This window comes from Peromyscus eremicus, chromosome 8a, assembly GCF_949786415.1.
Source record: "Peromyscus eremicus chromosome 8a, PerEre_H2_v1, whole genome shotgun sequence".
Classification (NCBI taxonomy): Eukaryota; Metazoa; Chordata; class Mammalia; order Rodentia; family Cricetidae; genus Peromyscus; species Peromyscus eremicus.
In genome coordinates this window covers 59,964,171-59,981,997 of record NC_081423.1, presented here as the reverse complement: position 1 = coordinate 59,981,997, position 17,827 = coordinate 59,964,171, and the positions used below count along the sequence as shown (strand labels likewise).

General features: G+C 45.5%; 1 protein-coding gene across 1 annotated transcript in view; it reads left to right on the top strand.

Moving 5' to 3' along the window:
* Positions 1 to 12,347: 12,347 nt before the first annotated feature.
* The window catches only part of Cpd (carboxypeptidase D), a 67,505-nt gene continuing 62,025 nt past the window's right edge, over positions 12,348 to 17,827 (top strand). The window contains exon 1 of the mRNA XM_059271239.1: positions 12,348 to 13,151. Coding sequence (XP_059127222.1) covers positions 12,388 to 13,151 — 764 coding nt within the window. The 5' untranslated portion in view covers positions 12,348 to 12,387. The remainder of the gene's footprint in view (positions 13,152 to 17,827) is intronic.

Genomic DNA, 17,827 nt, shown 5'->3' with positions numbered 1-17,827 from the left:
TAACTATTTTAAGCTCACCACGGATTCTGTCAGTAACTACTCACCCATGCTCTGTAATTAAGCCCAACAAACTAACTGTTTCACCAAGCTAGACTTAGGTGGACTCTTTATTCCCATCTATTGTTGGTGCCCGATATGGGGTCAGCAGCCGTTTGTTCAAACTGCCCCATGGAAAGGTCACACACAACACCCCATCCCTACATATCAGCAGTCACATTCTCAAGCCCCTTGGAGTATTTGCTTTTTTTTTTCAATATTTTTATAATTATTTATTTTATTGTATTGTGTGCATGCTTTGCCTGCATGCATGCATGTGCATCATGTGCTTGCTTGTTGCCCTTGGAGGTCAGAAGAGGATGTCAAACCCCTTGGAGCAGCAATTATAGACAGTTGTGAGCTGCATGTGGGTACTGGGAATTGAACTTCAAGAGTAGCAGGTGTTCTGACTGCTGAGCCATCTCTCCAGCTCATTTCCTTTTTTCCCCCCAAAGTAATATTCCTGTTGATTCTTTGGGAATTTCATATCATGCACCCCGGTCACACTCATTTCCCAGTCTTTCCACATCCATCTCCCCTCCTTTGTGGCCACCCCACCCCACCCCCCACCCCCCCGCAAAATAGGAAAATAATAATAAGAAAACAAGTCCAATTTGTTTTATGGTTTTTTGAGACAGGGTTTCTCTATGTAGTTTTGGTGCCTGTCCTAGATCTCGCTCTGTAGTCCAGGCTGACTTCAAACTCACAGAGATCCGCCTGGCTCTGCCTCCCGAGTGCTGGGATTAGAGGCGTGTGCCACCACGCCCCGCTAACGAGTACAATTTGTATCATCCATATACTTACTGCAGCATAGTCAAACTCTCAGTGGCCTGCCACCGGAAGCCATTAGTTGTGGAGAGCTATACCTCAGCACCCTCATCACACTTTTAAAGCGTTCTCTTCAATGCCTTCTCATTTGCGTTTTTTTTTTTTTTTTAATGGAAGAAAAGCTTTGGAATGCTGGAGTCCTTTCCTAATGGTGCATTTTAGGCACTAGACAGATGCGGCGAGGAAAGGGTGCTTTGGGGAAACAAAGGATCCTGTTTCTACTCCTTACCTTGAGGAAGTAATGCATATGCTTTACAAAAGGGGTGGTGCTTGAAGTCCCCAGAGAAGCTGACAAACGTGATCCTAAGTGCCCCCACCTGTACTCTCTCCTGGAAAATGAGACTAATCCAGCCCTCCAAGGGTTGTGTTTCAATAAGGTGCAGCCCTAAGAAACTAGTTCTGGGGGAAAATGCATTCAGTCTGAGGATAATGGCGAGCTGAGGCGTGCCTCTGACAGAGCACTTGCCTGGTTGGCACGAGGTTTGGCACTCCCCGAAAGAAAAACAATAAGTAAGCAAGATTTGTTTCTGTGTAAGTGGCCTGAGATGATCTGCAAAGACTGCTTCACTATTTGCTTGACTTGGAAAACCCCACAAAGCCACACATATCTAGAGGTCCAAATTATCCCTGAAGAGAAGGCTGTACAGGAAAAAAAAAAAGATATCCCAGAAGAACCAAATCCTTATGGCAAGGCTTGTGTTAGTTAGTGTCCCATTGCTGTGACGAACAGCTGAGATTAAATCCATCTAAACGGAGGAATGTTTTATTTGGACTCATGATTTCAGTCCCTGGTTGACTGGCCGCTGGCCCTGGACCAGTGGTGGTGCAGTCCATAATAATGGGAGCACATGGCAGAGGCCATCTGTTCAGCTCTTGGCTACGAGGGAACAAGAGAAGAAGAGACCAGTCCCCTATCCCCTTCAAGGACAAGGCCTCAGTAACTGACTTTCTTCTACCGAATCCCTCCTAAAGGTTCTGTCAGTTCCCAGCAGCGCTTCAGTCTGGTGACCAAGCCTTAACACATGGGATGCTATTTATGACCCGAACCGTGACAGCACATGAATATATTCAGCTTAAAATAAACACAAAGCAGAGTAAAAAGACACTGACTCATTCATAGATTTGCCAGAATGTTGGACAATCAACAGATTATACACAGATAAGAACAATGTAAGTGGCCGGACTAAAGTAACTACAGTCACCAAGTGCCATCTGCTGCGGCTTGTCCTGCCATCACCTCTGGCTCTGGAAGCCAAGTGTCCTGTTTTCTGTGTTGCCCCAGAAACCATATTTCTGCCTTTTCTATTCCACCCCAGCTAGAATTAGCCACAGCCTATGCTTCATTGTGTCACCAGCTCCCAATGTAAACTCTGTCACGGGTTCATCTGCTCGGCCCTGCACAGGAGGAGCACCAGAAGGTGCTGCCTAAGACTCCAAAGGGGGAGGGGGGGGGTTGCTCCAGCGGGGGAGGGGCTCAGATACCAAACAACCAAGAACGGGACACATTTCCTTTCAAACTGGCGATTATCAAGATAAACTGGATGAGACGTATATTGCAAACTAAATTGCCGTGCAGGCCCAGGCTATTAGTGCTTTGTTCTTACTGGTGCTTAGTTCAGGGCACCGCTCCTCTTCTGTCCTGCGCTCACCCACACCCCCTCCAATCCAGGCAAGGCACCCTGGGAGATGTTGCATGAGGAAGATGTCCTGCAGGTCGGTGTTTCCAGGTGGTCTCCTCAGATTCTGTTCCCTGACGTCTCCTGGCCAGAACTTTGATTTCCATTGTGGAGCCAGGTGACTTGTGGGCATAAGATACCATCCCTGACCCCAGCAAAGGCTACAGGTGTCTTCTCCCTGGCCACAGTGATCGGTTCATGGGTAGGCATGAGACCCAAGTTTCTCCAATCTGAGTGAAACCAGATATTTGGCTACCCCAAGGGCGTGATCTGTTTTTCTTGCCAGGTATGAGTGAGAAAACACGTGGCAACCAGCAACCTTCCTGGAATCACATGGGGAGCCAGACTTAGAATAAAGTAAACATTGCAGAAGGCAGGGCCAAGAGGCAGAAATAAATGAGGCACTTGGATAAAGCAATGCCTGAAACGAGATTTCTCTTTGGACTTCTCAGTTATACGAGCCAATAAATTCCATTTATTATTTAAGCAAGACTGAGTCAGGTTTTCCAATGTATACAACTGAAAGTGTCTGAAACCTGCTTCCTTCCCTGCCTGTCTCACAGGAACAAACTGTCCCTCTGGTGTTGGCTCAGAGTCTTATGGAAATATAGATCGGAATTACTAACCTGGTTTCATGATTCAGTAGCAGTGACCTATGCCCTAGAAACTGGCTCTAACTGCCATTTAAAACAGGGATGGCGATGAAGCTTAGGCAGAGCATCTATCTGCCTAGCCTACTCAAGGCCTTGGCTTCCATCTCCACCACTGAAAAGAAAAAATTCCTTTAAAACAGAATAGTCCTACCTATGGTTCTATTTTAGTGGGTTCAAGGCCAGCCTGGGCTACAGTGTGAGACCTCATCTCAAAACAGAGCAAAACAAATGAAAAAATAGAATAGGCCTACTTAACCAAAACCAAATCTGAAACTTCAATAAACATATTTCATTTCCCTTTGGCTTAGAAGGAAGAGACTCAAGGGAATTAAGAATTCTGTAAAACAAAAAAGCTACAGAAGCAAATAATAACATCAACAAAATACAAAAGAAAGCAAAAACACATTCCAGTTTTTAAGTTTTTATATGTATAAGTGTATTGTCTGCATGTACGTATGTATGTGTCCATGCACATGCCTGCCTGGGGCCGGTGAAGGCCAGAGAGGGTGTTGGATCCTCTGGAACTGGAGTTACAGGCTGTTGTGAGCAGACATGTGGGTACTAAGAACCAAAGCCACGTTTTCTGCAAGAATAGCCAGGGCTCTAAACCTCTGAGCCATCTCTCCAGCTCCACACAGAGCTGTCTAATGCAGGTTCCTTGGAAGCATTTCCTGAGACAGGAAGCTTGTAGGAGGGATTTACTGGGGGAGTGTCTTGAGGAGAAACCTATGAAGGTTTAAAGGAGACAAGCTAAAGGAAGAAGCTAAGAAGGATAAACGAGCTTGAACTGCAGTCTGATTCCATAGAAAGTAGTGTCCCGTTCAGAGGCCAGGAGGTGAACTGTGACCTGGCCAATGGTGGGTTGAAGGCAAAGGCCACGCCTGTCAGATAAGAGAAGCCTTCCCACAGAAGGGTTGGGCGGAACCAGGAGGTTGGTAATGACAACAGCCACAAGAACAGATGGGCCAGAGTCCATCGTGAGTTTTCCCTTCATTAACACTCCCCTTTAAGAGTGAAACTCACTTTATTTTCCCACGCAACGTCCCAGCAAGTATGTGAAAATTCTAGCTGTGCTGCATGGTTTCTTCATCTTTTCTGTCGGCTCCTCTAGTATTCTTTAAGCTAATGGGTCTCTGGAGTCCTGAGTTAATTCTTCAGATTTCTTCCTCCACAGGCACTAACCACGTGCAAGCTCACCTGCATTATTGCATTGTATTTCTTTGTTAGTGTTCAGTGAACCTTAAAATTATTCACCCATTCTTTCGGCAGTTCTCACAGACACGTGTCTCTGTTCTAGGCTTGCTTGTGACTGCCCTTCACTTTTTCTCACTGTGAGTTATGTAAGTATATAATGTGCATATACTTCATGCGGAACAAATAAAGTCCACGGTGCAGTTAACAGGCGCTCTGGAGAGGTTCCCCAGATGCGGCAGATGTCTGTGGCTCTGCTGTGTGTCTTGCTGGATTCCTACCTGAGCTAGCTAGTGGCAACTTAAAACTAGGACCCTTTCAGGGTGCCCTGCCAGCCTGCAGGGTTGCTGTGAGCATTGCCTGAGATAACGTACACAAAAGCACACGTAAACACAAGGGGATGTTATTACACAGACAATGATGGACATGATTGATAAATCTTGCACCCTGAAGGCCTCTCCGCTGACGCAGCAATCCAAATTAAACCAAATTAGAGCGAATTAGAAAAGCCCAGGTTTAATGGGTAAAGTGTTACAGGTGATTTCCCGGCCCCTCAGAGAGGAGACCAGAACAGAGGCAGGAAGAACCACGTGTCTGTTTTCTAGGATGCAGCTTAAATACCCTGTGGGAATGGTCTTGAGCCTCTCTGGGGGAGAAGCTGTGTTTGGTGGGCTTTGAAGGGGTGGTTTAGGGTAAGAGATAGGGGAGGGGAGTTGAGGTGGATCTTCCATCAGAACATTCCAGACTCTTTAGGTATAGGGATACCAGGGTGCCAAGGGTTGAGGTGGAGCTCCCAACCAAATAATGATATTATTCTTGCCTATTTAAAGTTTGCCCTCAGACAGGAGGATCAGGAGTTTGATGTTACTTATTGAGTTACTTATAGAGTTTGAGGCCAACCTGGGCTGCATGAAACTGTATCTCACAAAACAAAACAAAAACAAAAGAAAATTCACTAGTAATCTCTGCATTACTAAACACAATGGTTTAGTTTAGTCAAGTCATACTTGGCCCTGAGTAACATTTAACACAATCCATTCTTTCTCCTTTAAATATGTTGTTTTCCCTATCCCTCTCCCTCTCCAACTTTTCTCTTCCTTCCTTCCTTGTTTTTTGTTTTGCTTTGTTTTGTTTTTCCTTTTCTGAGACTGGCAAGCTGACCTTGAACTCTTCATATAGCCCCGACTGGCCTGGATCTCTCTATTCTCCTGCCGTACCTCCCTCCCAGACATCCTCGACCACACCTGACCGTGAAGCGCATCCCTCACCCGGCTCCCAAGAACTCCTGCTCTCTTGACTTTTCTCCTGCTTACTGACCACCCAGAGACTTTTCTTCTTTCATTCCTCTGTTTCCCACCTGCACACATCAAAGGACCCCAAGGGGATAGGATCGGGTGTTCACATCTCTGTTTCTGGCTCTCTTCCTTCTCTCTCACTCCTGTGGTGGTCCTGCCTTACAGTTGAAATGTCTCGCTGCCCTGGACTCAAACGGAGACCCTCAGCCCAGACCTCTCCTAGGACCTCAGATCTATAGAAGCAGCTGCCTGTTCACCCCTGGGATGTCTAATAGGCAGCTCTACAAATTCGGCTTCAGCTATTTCCCCACAGGCCTGCCCTTCCCCCAAACCTTCCTCCTCCAGTAAATAGTAATTCTCTCTTTATTGTTAGTTGATTAGATCCTGGAGTTATCAATTCTTCTAGTTCTGTCACACTAATCCATCAGTGAATTTTATCACCCTACTTTCAAGATATATATGTAGAGTACGGCTACATCTCAACACTTTGACCTCTACCATGACCTGTTCCAAGCCATCCAATGGCAGGGACCCTGCACTGAATTGGGGAAAAAAAAAAAAAGGAGAAAGTGAGCTAAGCCCTGGCACTTATTTGTGCTTCATGACTGCAGTGAAGACCACTTGGCTCACACGCTTGTCACCAGGCCATCCCACCATGACGGACCGTATTCCTCTGACATCAACCCAAATAATTCATCTATTTTTCTTCAGCTGCTTCTGTCAAATATGTCACAGCAGGGAGGAGAATAACTAATACACTGTCTGAAACCTGTTTATTTTGAATATTCCCTTTCCATCTGTTCGTATTCATGTCTCTTGTGTTACATAAGCTCTCCCAAAGGAAGGGATCTCTTCTTGTGGTGATGGTGATTAAATTCAGGGCCTCATGCACACATGCTAGGTAAGCACTCTGCCAATCAGCTACAACCCTAGTCCAAATATTTTCTTCCATTTTGTATATTGCTGTCCAATTATGTCTGGTATATAGTATATATTATGCATATTATATACATATAATAAATATTTATTGAATAAATGAATATAGTATCTCACATTTAAATTGAGAATTGTTAGAGTTGCAGCTTTGGTCTGTGAAGAGAGCTGTTTGCCTTCAGATGGGCCTCAGTGCCTCTCTTCAGTACCTTAGCTACACCAGCTCAGACATCATCCAGCCTGTTCAACTCATTGGAAGACATACTTCTGGGACACTGCTTCTGAAATTGTTCCCAAACCTCCTAGACATGCCCACCCCTCTGAGACCTGGTCTCACACACCACAGACACAGACACACACACAGACACACACACACACACACACACACACACACACACACACACACATACACACACACACACAATGACTCCGGAACTCAGAAGTTAGAGACGAGAAGAATAGGAGTTCAAGGCCATCCTCAGCCACATAGTAAGTTAGAGGCCAGCCTAGACTGCAGGAGACTCTGTCTCAAAGGGAAAAGCATACAAATGAACAGGTGAACAGGCACGGCCACTCTGGATTTCATACAGGCACCTCAGATCTGAAAGGTCTACAGCCCAATACCCAGTTCCTTTTCCTCTCCCCAAGCTCCTCCCACTTAGCTTCCTTTCTTCTGAAGTTTTTCTTTTTGATAATGGCAAAGCCACCTACCTGGTCACCCTCACTGGTTTTTCTTTTTCCCTCCTTCCTTTGTTCTTATCCAGGTAATTGTTAAACCCTGTAAACCCGACAACCTAAACATACTTCAAATCCTCCTCCCCTTAAGTTTTGTTCATTTTATGTGTATGAGCGTTTTGCCTACATGTATGTATAAGGACACATGTGTGTCTGGCGAGGTCAGAAGAGGGCATTGAATTCTCTGGAACTGAAGTTATGGGTGGTTGTGAATCACCATGTTGGTACTGGGAACAAAACTGGGTCTTCTACAAGAACAGCAAGTGCTCTTAATTGCCAAGCCCTCTCCAGCCCACTCTTTTTAAAAATAATTTATGTGCCTAGGTGTTTCACCTGCATATATTTATGTGCACCATATGCATGCAGTGCCATTGGAGTCCAGAAGAGGGAGTCTAATCCCCTGGAACTGGAATTACGGACAGTTGTGAGCCACTGTGTTGGTGCTGGGAATTGCATCTGGGTCCTCTGGAAGAGCAGCCATCTCTCCAGCCCCAAATCCTTTTGTCTTTCTGAATTTAGCAGATTCAGCTCTTGTCTAAACGGAGCTTGTTAATCTACTCCACACACTTGGCACGTTCTTGCTAAAGCACAGGTGTTGTCTGTGCCACCCTCAGACATAGCTCTGCAGCTTTCCTATTGGATGTGGAATAGCACAAACCCCTCTAGGCATGACATTCTCAATCGTTCATTATTTGACCATCCTACCTTTATAGCTTCGCCTCTTACTGCTTCTCCCACTGTGTCTTCTGTTCTAGCCACTGTTCCCTGCATACCTTGGTTGTCCCTTCTCCCTGGAGTGCTTTTCTCTATCTTTTTTTTTCTGTTTGAGAATTTTTTTTATTACTATTAAAACAAAACTAAGGCTGAAGGTATAGTTTAGTGATACAGCATTTGCCTAGTATGCACAAAGCTGTGGGTTCAATCCCCAGAGCACTTGTGCATACATACATACACACACACACACACACACACACACACACACACACAGAGGCAGTGATGACTTGTTATATATTGTACATGTAAATCATCTCATTTGATTTTCATAAAAATAAAGTAACTTGCTCAAGATAAAGAATCTAGAAAATGATTAATGGAGGATAGGAACTCAGTACTGACATCAAAGCCAATGGGCTAACAACATGATGGAGGTTTTCTCTGACTCTCCATAAATGCTTTTTCTTTAGTGCTCTAAAAGCAAGTGTTTGTTTTTAAGTTCATGACATTGAGATAATGTTTGTAACAGAGGTCAAACACCCAGATTTTCAAAGCCAGATTTCTAGAGCTTGTCCCTGGAGTGATCTTGCACCTCAATATCTTCATCTTTGAAATGGAAATAGTACCTACCTCCTTGGACTGGGAGTTACCAGGGTTATACAAGTACATGTTATAGCCTGGCCCTGATGACATGTTCTTGTCATTTGTTATGTCTGTGCTGGTCCCTCAGTAGATTCTGCCTCTGCGAGAGAAGAGACCTTCCCCCTTCATCTTCCAATCCTCTTGTGCCCACAAAGCAGAACTTCCCTTAGCTTGTATGTTCCATAAATGACTGTCACATTAAGTTTATAAATATGTAGGTGTTACGCCAGACAATAAGACATTTATAAGTGCATGATCATGCTGTTGTAATTATCTACATTTTTTTAAAGATTTATTTTATTTATTATGTATACAGCATTCTATCTGCATATATGCCTGCACACCAGAAGAGGGCATTGGATCTCATTATAGATGGTTTTGAGCCACCATGTGGTTGCTGGGAATTGAGCTCAGGTCCTCTGGAAGAGCAGCCAGTGCTCTTAACCTATGAGCCATCTCCCCAGCCCCCTATCTACAAATCTTTTGAAGAAAATGGTTATTGAATAAGGCAGGCTATCCACTATCTTCTGTCCTGTTTTTTTTTTTTAAATCCAGATTATTACTACTCAGCTACTGTAAACAGGAAGCCAGTAATTTTTTTTTTAACCTTTTGAGCTTTCCCCAAGTTTGCTTATTTGTGAGCCAATGCTTTTGTGGGAGGTGGACTAGGAAAGGGACACCTATCACAAGCTCCTAGAGTTCTGGAACAGAGGCGGTATTCAGCTGTGGGTAACTACAAAGCCAGCCCTCCACCCTTCTATTCCCCTTCACTGAGCAGTCAGTGACCTGGTCTGTAGCTTTGGGTTTCATGACAGGCCAAGTTGTACTTGAAAAGAAGAAAGCTCCAGCCCTTTCAGGGCCCAGGAGTGCACTGTGGGAGGCCTAAGGATGCCAGGCTGAGCACTGGCTCAAGTTACATACCATTATTTCGCTGACACTTGTGTTTCAGCCACCCCTCTTTGGGGAAGCTGCTCTGCCAGAGTGAGGGGCACTCAAAGAAGAATGATCACGATAAAGAAGGAAACATGATTAGAGGTTAATGTGTCCCTGGGCTCCTTGGATTTGGGTGATTGCAAAAACGCACGGTGTAGTGATTAAGCATTCCCAGAGGGGAAGAGGGTCTCTGCATGCTGTTGGGGTAAGTTACAGCTGTTGTGCATGATGCAGTGTGAGTGGGACATGGAGAAGAAGTGTTCACAGCACCAGAATGACAGTGTGTTTTGTAGCAATTTCCTCCAAGATCGAAACCTTCCATCTTGGAGGAAATCTCATTAAGATGCAGAATGTCAAAAGGAGAGGAGAAACTTTCCATCCTGCTGCGAAGTTTTAGAAGGAAACACTTCAGTGGCTTCAGGAAGTCCCTGAAACCGACCAGATTCACTAGACCCCTCTCTCCCTCCCTCAGCACATAAGCCATAAAGACTGCTGAAAGACACTCGTCAGACCTGCTGAGCTGCTTAGAAGACAGGGCGACCAGCTGAGCTGCCTGGAGGAGCCACAAACCAACCGAACTGACTGAAAGACAAACACTGTCAAAACCTGCTGCACCGTCTGCAGGTTGTAGAGTGCCTTCCAGTCTTCCGGTTTACGAACCATCACCATACTGCGTGGACTTCTGGCGATGCAGCTGCTGTCTTTGAGTCACTTCTGCCCCTGTCAGTGACCCCTCACCCATATTCCTATAACCTCAATAAACTTCATTAGTTCACCAAGTCAGACTCTGGTGGTGCCCTTGCTTTGGTCTGTCACCGGTTCCTTAGCTGGGGTGAGCAGACGCCTGTTCATGTCTCTGTAGGAATAATGTCACACAACACTGCTCGTTACCATGGCAAAGTACTAGTTCAATCTGGAGCCAGCCTACCATCCTCTCCCTGGGTCGGCAGGAACTGTTCCATTTCACTCCTAAAGCCATTTGCATCCATTCCCTCTTTCCCACTTCCACCAGCTCGGTCCTTGTTCAAGCCTCATCATCTTCTTGGATTATGTGCCTCATCTTTAAGACTGCCTAGTCCATTCTCCAAGTTACTGTCAGAGGGGGATTCTTCTAAGTTAGCTTCAAACCCATCCTTTGCACTCTATGGATTTCTGGATCAAATGTAGTTCCCAGGTCCTGGTTCGCAGGGTCCTTCCATTTTGGCCCAACATATCTTGTTTCTTATTACCTCCACTTCTGTGATCCCCTTTACTAGTAACCTGGACCTACACACAATTCTAGAACACATAGTCTCTGCTCTCAAACTTGGCAACCTGCTGTGCTTGCTCCTCCTCCCACCCAGAATTCTTCACTTCTCTCTGGGCTTCTTCCCTGTCTTCCTGTTTTCCTCCTCCTCAGGCTGAATGAGTTTTTCCTCAGGAATGCCTCCGCAGATGTATTGCCGCGTTCATTACAAACTGCACTGAATCTCTAACTAGGCAGAGCTATGCATTGCTTCCTAGCATCCAGTTTTGACACACACTAGTTACTCAATAAATATTTTGTAATCAGTGAATTCCACAGGTCCTATGAAGAGTCAGTTATAGTTCAGAAAAGAGATATTGAAATAGCCAGCACTGAAAGCGGGGAATAGTAATAATAAACAATGGTTATCACAGTTATGTGGTTAGATGGGTTAGAATTTCACACTTAGTAACAGGATCGCCAAACTTCATATTTCTTCAAGCTAAAGTGATGAAAGCCTACTTGGAAGGTTAGGTTTTCTGGACTTACCCAAACACTGGATTGGGAGAATTATGCTTGCTGAGCAGTTATTTCTAGAAATGCTAAATCTATCTCTTAAAAACAGCATTCCAAAACTGCAGTTATAGCTGTACAGAGGTGATCTAGATGCTTTTACTCAAAAGAAGTGTGAGAGGAGGGAAGGGTTACTATAAAATGGTATCTCCCCAACGTGGGCCGAGACCAGCACACACAGAAGACCGACCAGTCGCAGTCCAACACTTTTGGGTGTCCAATGAAACAGACCGCATTAACACAGAGGGAGCCTACTAAGGTTTTCCACTTCAGAAAGGAGACATCTAGCCACGTAGCAAATCAGAAACAGAATGGATTGCTTTATGAGGTGCGTCAGGTGTCTCATTCTCTTCCACTGCATGCCGGCAGGTGGGCTCAAGCCTAGGCAGGAGGGGGAAAAACGTGCAAAGGAGATGGGACTAAGGAGGCCTTTGATTCTTCAACGCAGATTCTTCCTAACTTACTGATTTTCTCAGGAGTCCTCTGAAATTTTGGAACCGTTTATTTCTTTCGATTATCGACTGTAACGCGTTAAAGGGTAGCTGAGAAACGCAGCAACAAAGAAGGGGGTATAGTAAAAGCTCTCAGAGAAAAGGGGGTAAGAATTTCAGGGGAGAAGCTATAAAGAAGAGACTGAGCGAAAAGAGAAGCCGTAGAGCTGATGTGGAAGAGGAAATAAGGAGGCGGGGAAGACAGAGAAGAGAACCTTAGTGAAAGAAGGGAAAGTGACTAAAGTCCCTGGGGACTGGAGTGAAGAAGGCACGCCCAGAGGGAAATCGACCGCTTTAAGGAAGGCCCCGCCCCCTAGCGTGACGTCCAGACATTCCGGGCCACGATTGGCTGAGGCCGGAGGGCGGGATGGGGTTGCTAGGCGCGGAGGGGATCCGGCGGGCTGCCGCCGCCCGGAGTGCGGAGCCGCTGGAGCGGAGCGGTGTTAGCGGCGCTGCTGGAAGATGGCGAGCGGCCGGGATGAGCGGCCGCCCTGGCGGCTGGGTCGCCTGCAGCTGCTGCCGTCGCCACCGCTGCTGCTGCTGCTGCTGCTGCCGCTGCCGCTGCTCCTGAGGAGTTCGGCCCAGGCCGCGCACATCAAGAAGGCTGAGGCGACCACGACGACCGTCGCCGGCTCCGAGGCGGCCGAGGGCCAGTTCGACCACTACTACCACGAAGCGGCGCTGGGCGAGGCGCTGGAGGCGGCGGCGGCCGCGGGGCCGCCCGGCCTGGCGCGGCTCTTCAGCATCGGCAGCTCGGTGGAAGGCCGGCCGCTGTGGGTGCTGCGCCTCACGGCCGGCCTGGGGCCGCCGCCCACCGCCGCCGCCGCCTCGGGGCTGGACGCCGCAGGACCGCTGCTGCCCGGCCGGCCGCAGGTGAAGCTGGTAGGCAACATGCACGGCGACGAGACGGTGTCGCGCCAGGTGCTGGTCTACCTGGCCCGGGAGCTGGCGTCGGGCTACCGCCGTGGGGACCCGCGCCTGGTCCGCCTGCTCAACACCACCGACGTGTATTTGCTGCCCAGCCTGAACCCTGATGGCTTCGAGCGCTCCCGCGAGGGTGACTGCGGCCTCGGCGACAGCGGCCCGCCCGGGACCAGTGGCCGCTACAACAGCCGAGGCCGCGACCTCAACCGCAGCTTCCCGGACCAGTTCAGCACCGGCAAGCCCCCTTCCCTAGATGAGGTGCCAGAGGTGCGCGCCCTTATCGACTGGATCCGCAAGAACAAGTGAGTGTTTGCCTGACCCTGCTCTCGCACCCACGTGAAGTCTTCAAGGGCAGGAGGCTGATCCCGACACCCACTAGGCGCTCAAACAATGCTTGCCAGCCTAAGGGGTGGGGGGCAGTCAGGGTGGAGGGTGACACTCTGTAACTGGAACGAAGGCCGGGCTGCAGTGCATCCTAATCTTGCTCATTGTCAAGAAGCCTGCCGGGGGCTGTCATTTGTGCAGGGCATAGCCTGAGGGGAGACTTTCTGTCATTCCGCCCCTATTTTTGAAGGACCATCCTATAAGGAGCGCTGGGTAAGATTTTAAGGATTCTTAAGTTAGCACCTTCATTATGAGGCTAAGCTGTCGATGTCATCACTAGAAACACTGTGGCAAGCACTTTCTGTGACAGCATTATATCACTTGATGTTGACCACAACCGGGCGACCTAGACACCACTCACATCCTCTAGACACCGCTCATACTCTTGTTTTGCATACGGGGGGAAATTGAGGGGCAAACTGGTTGTCTAGACTCGGGCAATCTAAGCCTGGTTACTCAGTGCTCCGAAGCCAGGGAGACAGAATGTCGCTCAGAAATAGCAAATGACACCCCCAGCACTTCCTCTGACATTGGACAGAAACCGATTTCCCTGCCTTTCTTTCTGATTCTGCTTAGGGGAGAATGGAATAAGGGGAGACTCGCACAGGTCAGAACTGCTTCATTTCTGATGCCGGCTGTGCACCTTCTTATTGGGGGCAGCACAACTAATCATTTACATCGACAACATTTAAGCATTGTGTGGGGTTTTAAAACTTAAGAACTAGAAGGACCTTCAGAAATTAGTATGTAACAAGATCATATTAGATATGTAATACATATATATAATATATATATTATATATATATGAGGCGTTTACTCAGTTACAACTTTACAGAAACTCTTCCCCCTGACAAAATGTGCATGAGCTGCAATGGTAAGGACCATCTCTTGTGGGAGAGGTAGCATATGGTCTGAGTCTTTAGAGAGGAAGAGGAAGAGGAAGGAGGAGTGAAGGAAGGTGGTACTTACTCCAGATGGAATCTGAAGTGAAGATCGTGCCTCTTTCTCAAGCATCAGCGTTGCCAGCGTGTTCCCACGTCCTGTCTCCAGAAGGCTTTTGAAGGCAGTAGTTACGACCTTTGTGTCTTGAGATGAAGGGTTTTTTGGGACTGGTGGATGAGGCAAAGGTAAAAATGAACAAAGAAATTTCTCTGTGAGACTTGGGACTCCTTTCTTATGTAGCCCAGGATGGCCATGGACTGGCTGTGTACCCAGGTATGACTTGAGCTCCCGAGCCTCCTGCTTCTCCTGTGGCTGGGATTCTAGGCATGTGTGGCCGGTCACTCTTGGTTTACACCATGTCTGTGGTTGAACTCAAGGCTACGTGCATACCAGCAAGCATTGCACCAACTGAGCCATGTATACCCTCCGGAGATCTTTTTTGTAAGAATGCAGTCGTATGCTATGAGGTCTAGAAAATCTATGGACATTATAGTGGTTCTAAATGGTTTAATCATCCACCTTCCACTTTACTAGTGGTTAGAAGGTCCCTTGCAGATACTTAACTTGTTTACATGTTCTAGGACGATTTCCTTTCCCTGACCGTGTCAGATCTCTGAACATCTATATAAATTTGATTTTGATATAATACTTGCTGTCAGAAGCTATAGTGAGCAGGGCTTTGTATTTTATGTGTTGTTGTTGTTTTGAGACAGGGTCTCACTATGGAGTTTTGGCTGGCCTGAAATTCACAACATAGACCAGGCTGACCTCAGACTCACAGAGATACTCTTGCCTCTGCTGGAATTAAGGGTGCTTGTCATTGCCAGCTAGGGCTTTTTTGAGAAACTGTGTCTACTGCGCTGTTTCCATTGCTTGGGTTTAATGTGTCCCATCAGAACTCTTGCAGGGATTTTTGTTTTCCGTTGTTCTGCTGTGGCCAACATGCAGAATTTCCTTTGGTGTACGTTACCTTAAGGCTATACTGAAAGTCTCAAGCCAAAAATTCACTCTTGATTAACTCTTCCAGATGAGTAGTAGTATTTAATGATCATGAGTTATGTCATGGTCTTGTTAGGTCATTGAAAGGCGCGTGTGAGGTTTTTAAAGTTCATGGAGTCAATTGGTATTACACAGTCACTTTGCCTGTGGCAGTGGTTTGGATACTCTAGTCACTCCCAAATTTTGTTGTTTTCAGATGTAATTCTAACCAAAAAAGAAAATCCATTCATAGTCTCAGTCTTAAAAATTAACTCAAAATACATATTCATTAATGATTGATCAATAACAAAGGATGTTGATTAAATAAAATTAAAAACACAATTTGAGATTGATGGATGGGAGGAATATTAAAAGGAAAAACACACATTAGTCTATGTGAGAAAACTACTTTGTTTTTGTTTTGTTTTTGAGACAGGGTTTCACTGTGTAGTCCTGGGTGTCCTGAAAGTCACTGTAGACCATACTGTCTTCAAATTCACAGAGATCCTCCTGCCTCTGCTTCCCGAGTGCTGGGATTAAAGGCCTGTGCCACCACTGCCTGGCAAGATTCTTATTTTTAATATCGTATATTTAGTAACTTTAAAAAATCTTATGATACTGAAGCCAGGCATGAGAAACACTTAGGATGTGAATAGAAGTCTTAAACTGTCTTTCAAATCGGATTGGAATTGATACACAAAGCTGCTTTGACAAAGATACTAAAGAGTAGTTTTACAGCTACTGTGAGAGGTATTGCTTTGTTTTGAAATTGGCCCCAGAAGAGTGACATTGTATCTTAAAGCTATGTAATTAGAATTCAGAAAATCAAATTTAATCACTATCAGAGATTACTAATGTTTCCCTGCTACTAAAAGTAGTTGAATTGTCAGGTCCTCTTTATGATCTTTCTGAGAAGTGTTCCAAGAAATGTTGAACAAAATGATCTCTCATTTAGTAGAGTTTTAACTTAAAATATACAAAGTAACACACCCCACTTACACAGAATATTCAGAGCCTTTTTGTTGTTCATCATGTATTCTTAGTGCCTACGATAGTATTCAGCTCATAGTTAATACTTTAAAAAAAAGAAAAAGCTTGTTGCTAAATGAAGTGCCTGAACCTTTTGATAGTCTTCCCAAAGTAAGTAGAGGGGGAAAAAAATACTTGAGTTGTTTTAGAAATACAACCAGACAGTAAATAGTTAATACATTAGCCAGGGGGCGGGGAAAAAAATACTTGAGTTGTTTTAGAAATACAACCAGACAGTAAATAGTTAATACATTAGCCAGGGGGCGGGGAAGCTAAGAGAAGGTTGAAAGCTGGAGTGTGACCTTCATTGTTGTTTCTCTGTTATTCTATCACTCAAGAAATGGCAGTGGAAGTCGAGCAGAATGAAAATCTGTATGTCAGTTATTCTCTCACCGGGATGCTAGATAGCTCCCGAGAAACACATGTTCGTTGAGAAGTTAGCATGCAGTAGTTATCCTCAGTGTTTCAGTGTGTTGTCTCTAGTAGTTACAACAATTCTGAGAGGTAGGTAGAATATTCCCATTTTATAGATGAGAGAGAAATTGGGATTTTGAGGCAATGACTCTGATCATATTGCTGTTGAACAACAGCTCCGGGAGACATTTGCTCAGCTCCCAAGTTCGTACTGATGCCGCTACAGCAAACAGTGTACTCTGGGGTCTGGAAGGGAGCTAGTAAGAACTGTATTCATTTTAAACTAATTGCCTTTATTTTCAATTGTTGTCGTAATCATTACTGGCTAAGTTCTTTCCTCTGTTATAATTTTCATTGTTTGTTCACCTCATAGATGGTACCGATCATGCCTAAAGTAGCCTTTCAGATTACAATATGATAATTTTAGTTTTCTTTCATGCTTATAGAGAGAAATGTTTAGACCCTCTACAGGTCTGTTTATTTCAACTACAAGTTAGCAGGTGCAGGAAAATTCTAGTTAAAATGCAAAGAGAAAGAATTTTTTTTTTTTTTTTTTTTTTGGTTTTTTGAGACAGGGTTTCTCTGTGTAGCTTTGTGCCTTTTCCTGGAACTCACTTGGTAGCCCAGGCTGGCCTCGAACTCACAGAGATCCTCCTGGCTCTGCCTCCCGAGTGCTGGGATTAAAGGCGTGCGCCACCACCGCCCGGCTGCAAAGAGAAAGAATTTAATCTCTATTTGTAGTAATGGTTTAAACTGTTACATAAGGGAAAGATGTACAAATAGAATGTATGCCTTTATTTTTAGTTTTCTCCACTAAAGGAGCTCTTGTGATTTTTCTGTATCCATAAATTTGAGCGCATAAGTGGTTCCCTTAGACATAGAAATGAGGCTGGGGCTGTAGCTCAGTGTTAGGATGTGTGGCTAACGTGAACGTGGAGTCTGATCCCCAGAACCCACTCCCACCCCAAGTAGAAACATTTTTTTTTAAATAGAAGCAGCCTTGTCTGTGTCAGTTTTTTATTCAGTCAGAAGCCTTGTTGTAGCAGAGGGTGGCTCTGCTGTGCTGGATTAGTTTTCTCTGAAGGAGGCTCACTGTATCATGCTGTTCTTTCTTTCTTTCTTTTTTCAGCTTTGAAAATATAATTTGGTATTAGGATTTTGTGAAACTGGAGTCATATAAGATACATTGTGTTTTAAATTAGATACCTTATTCTAAAATTTTTCTTTGGGC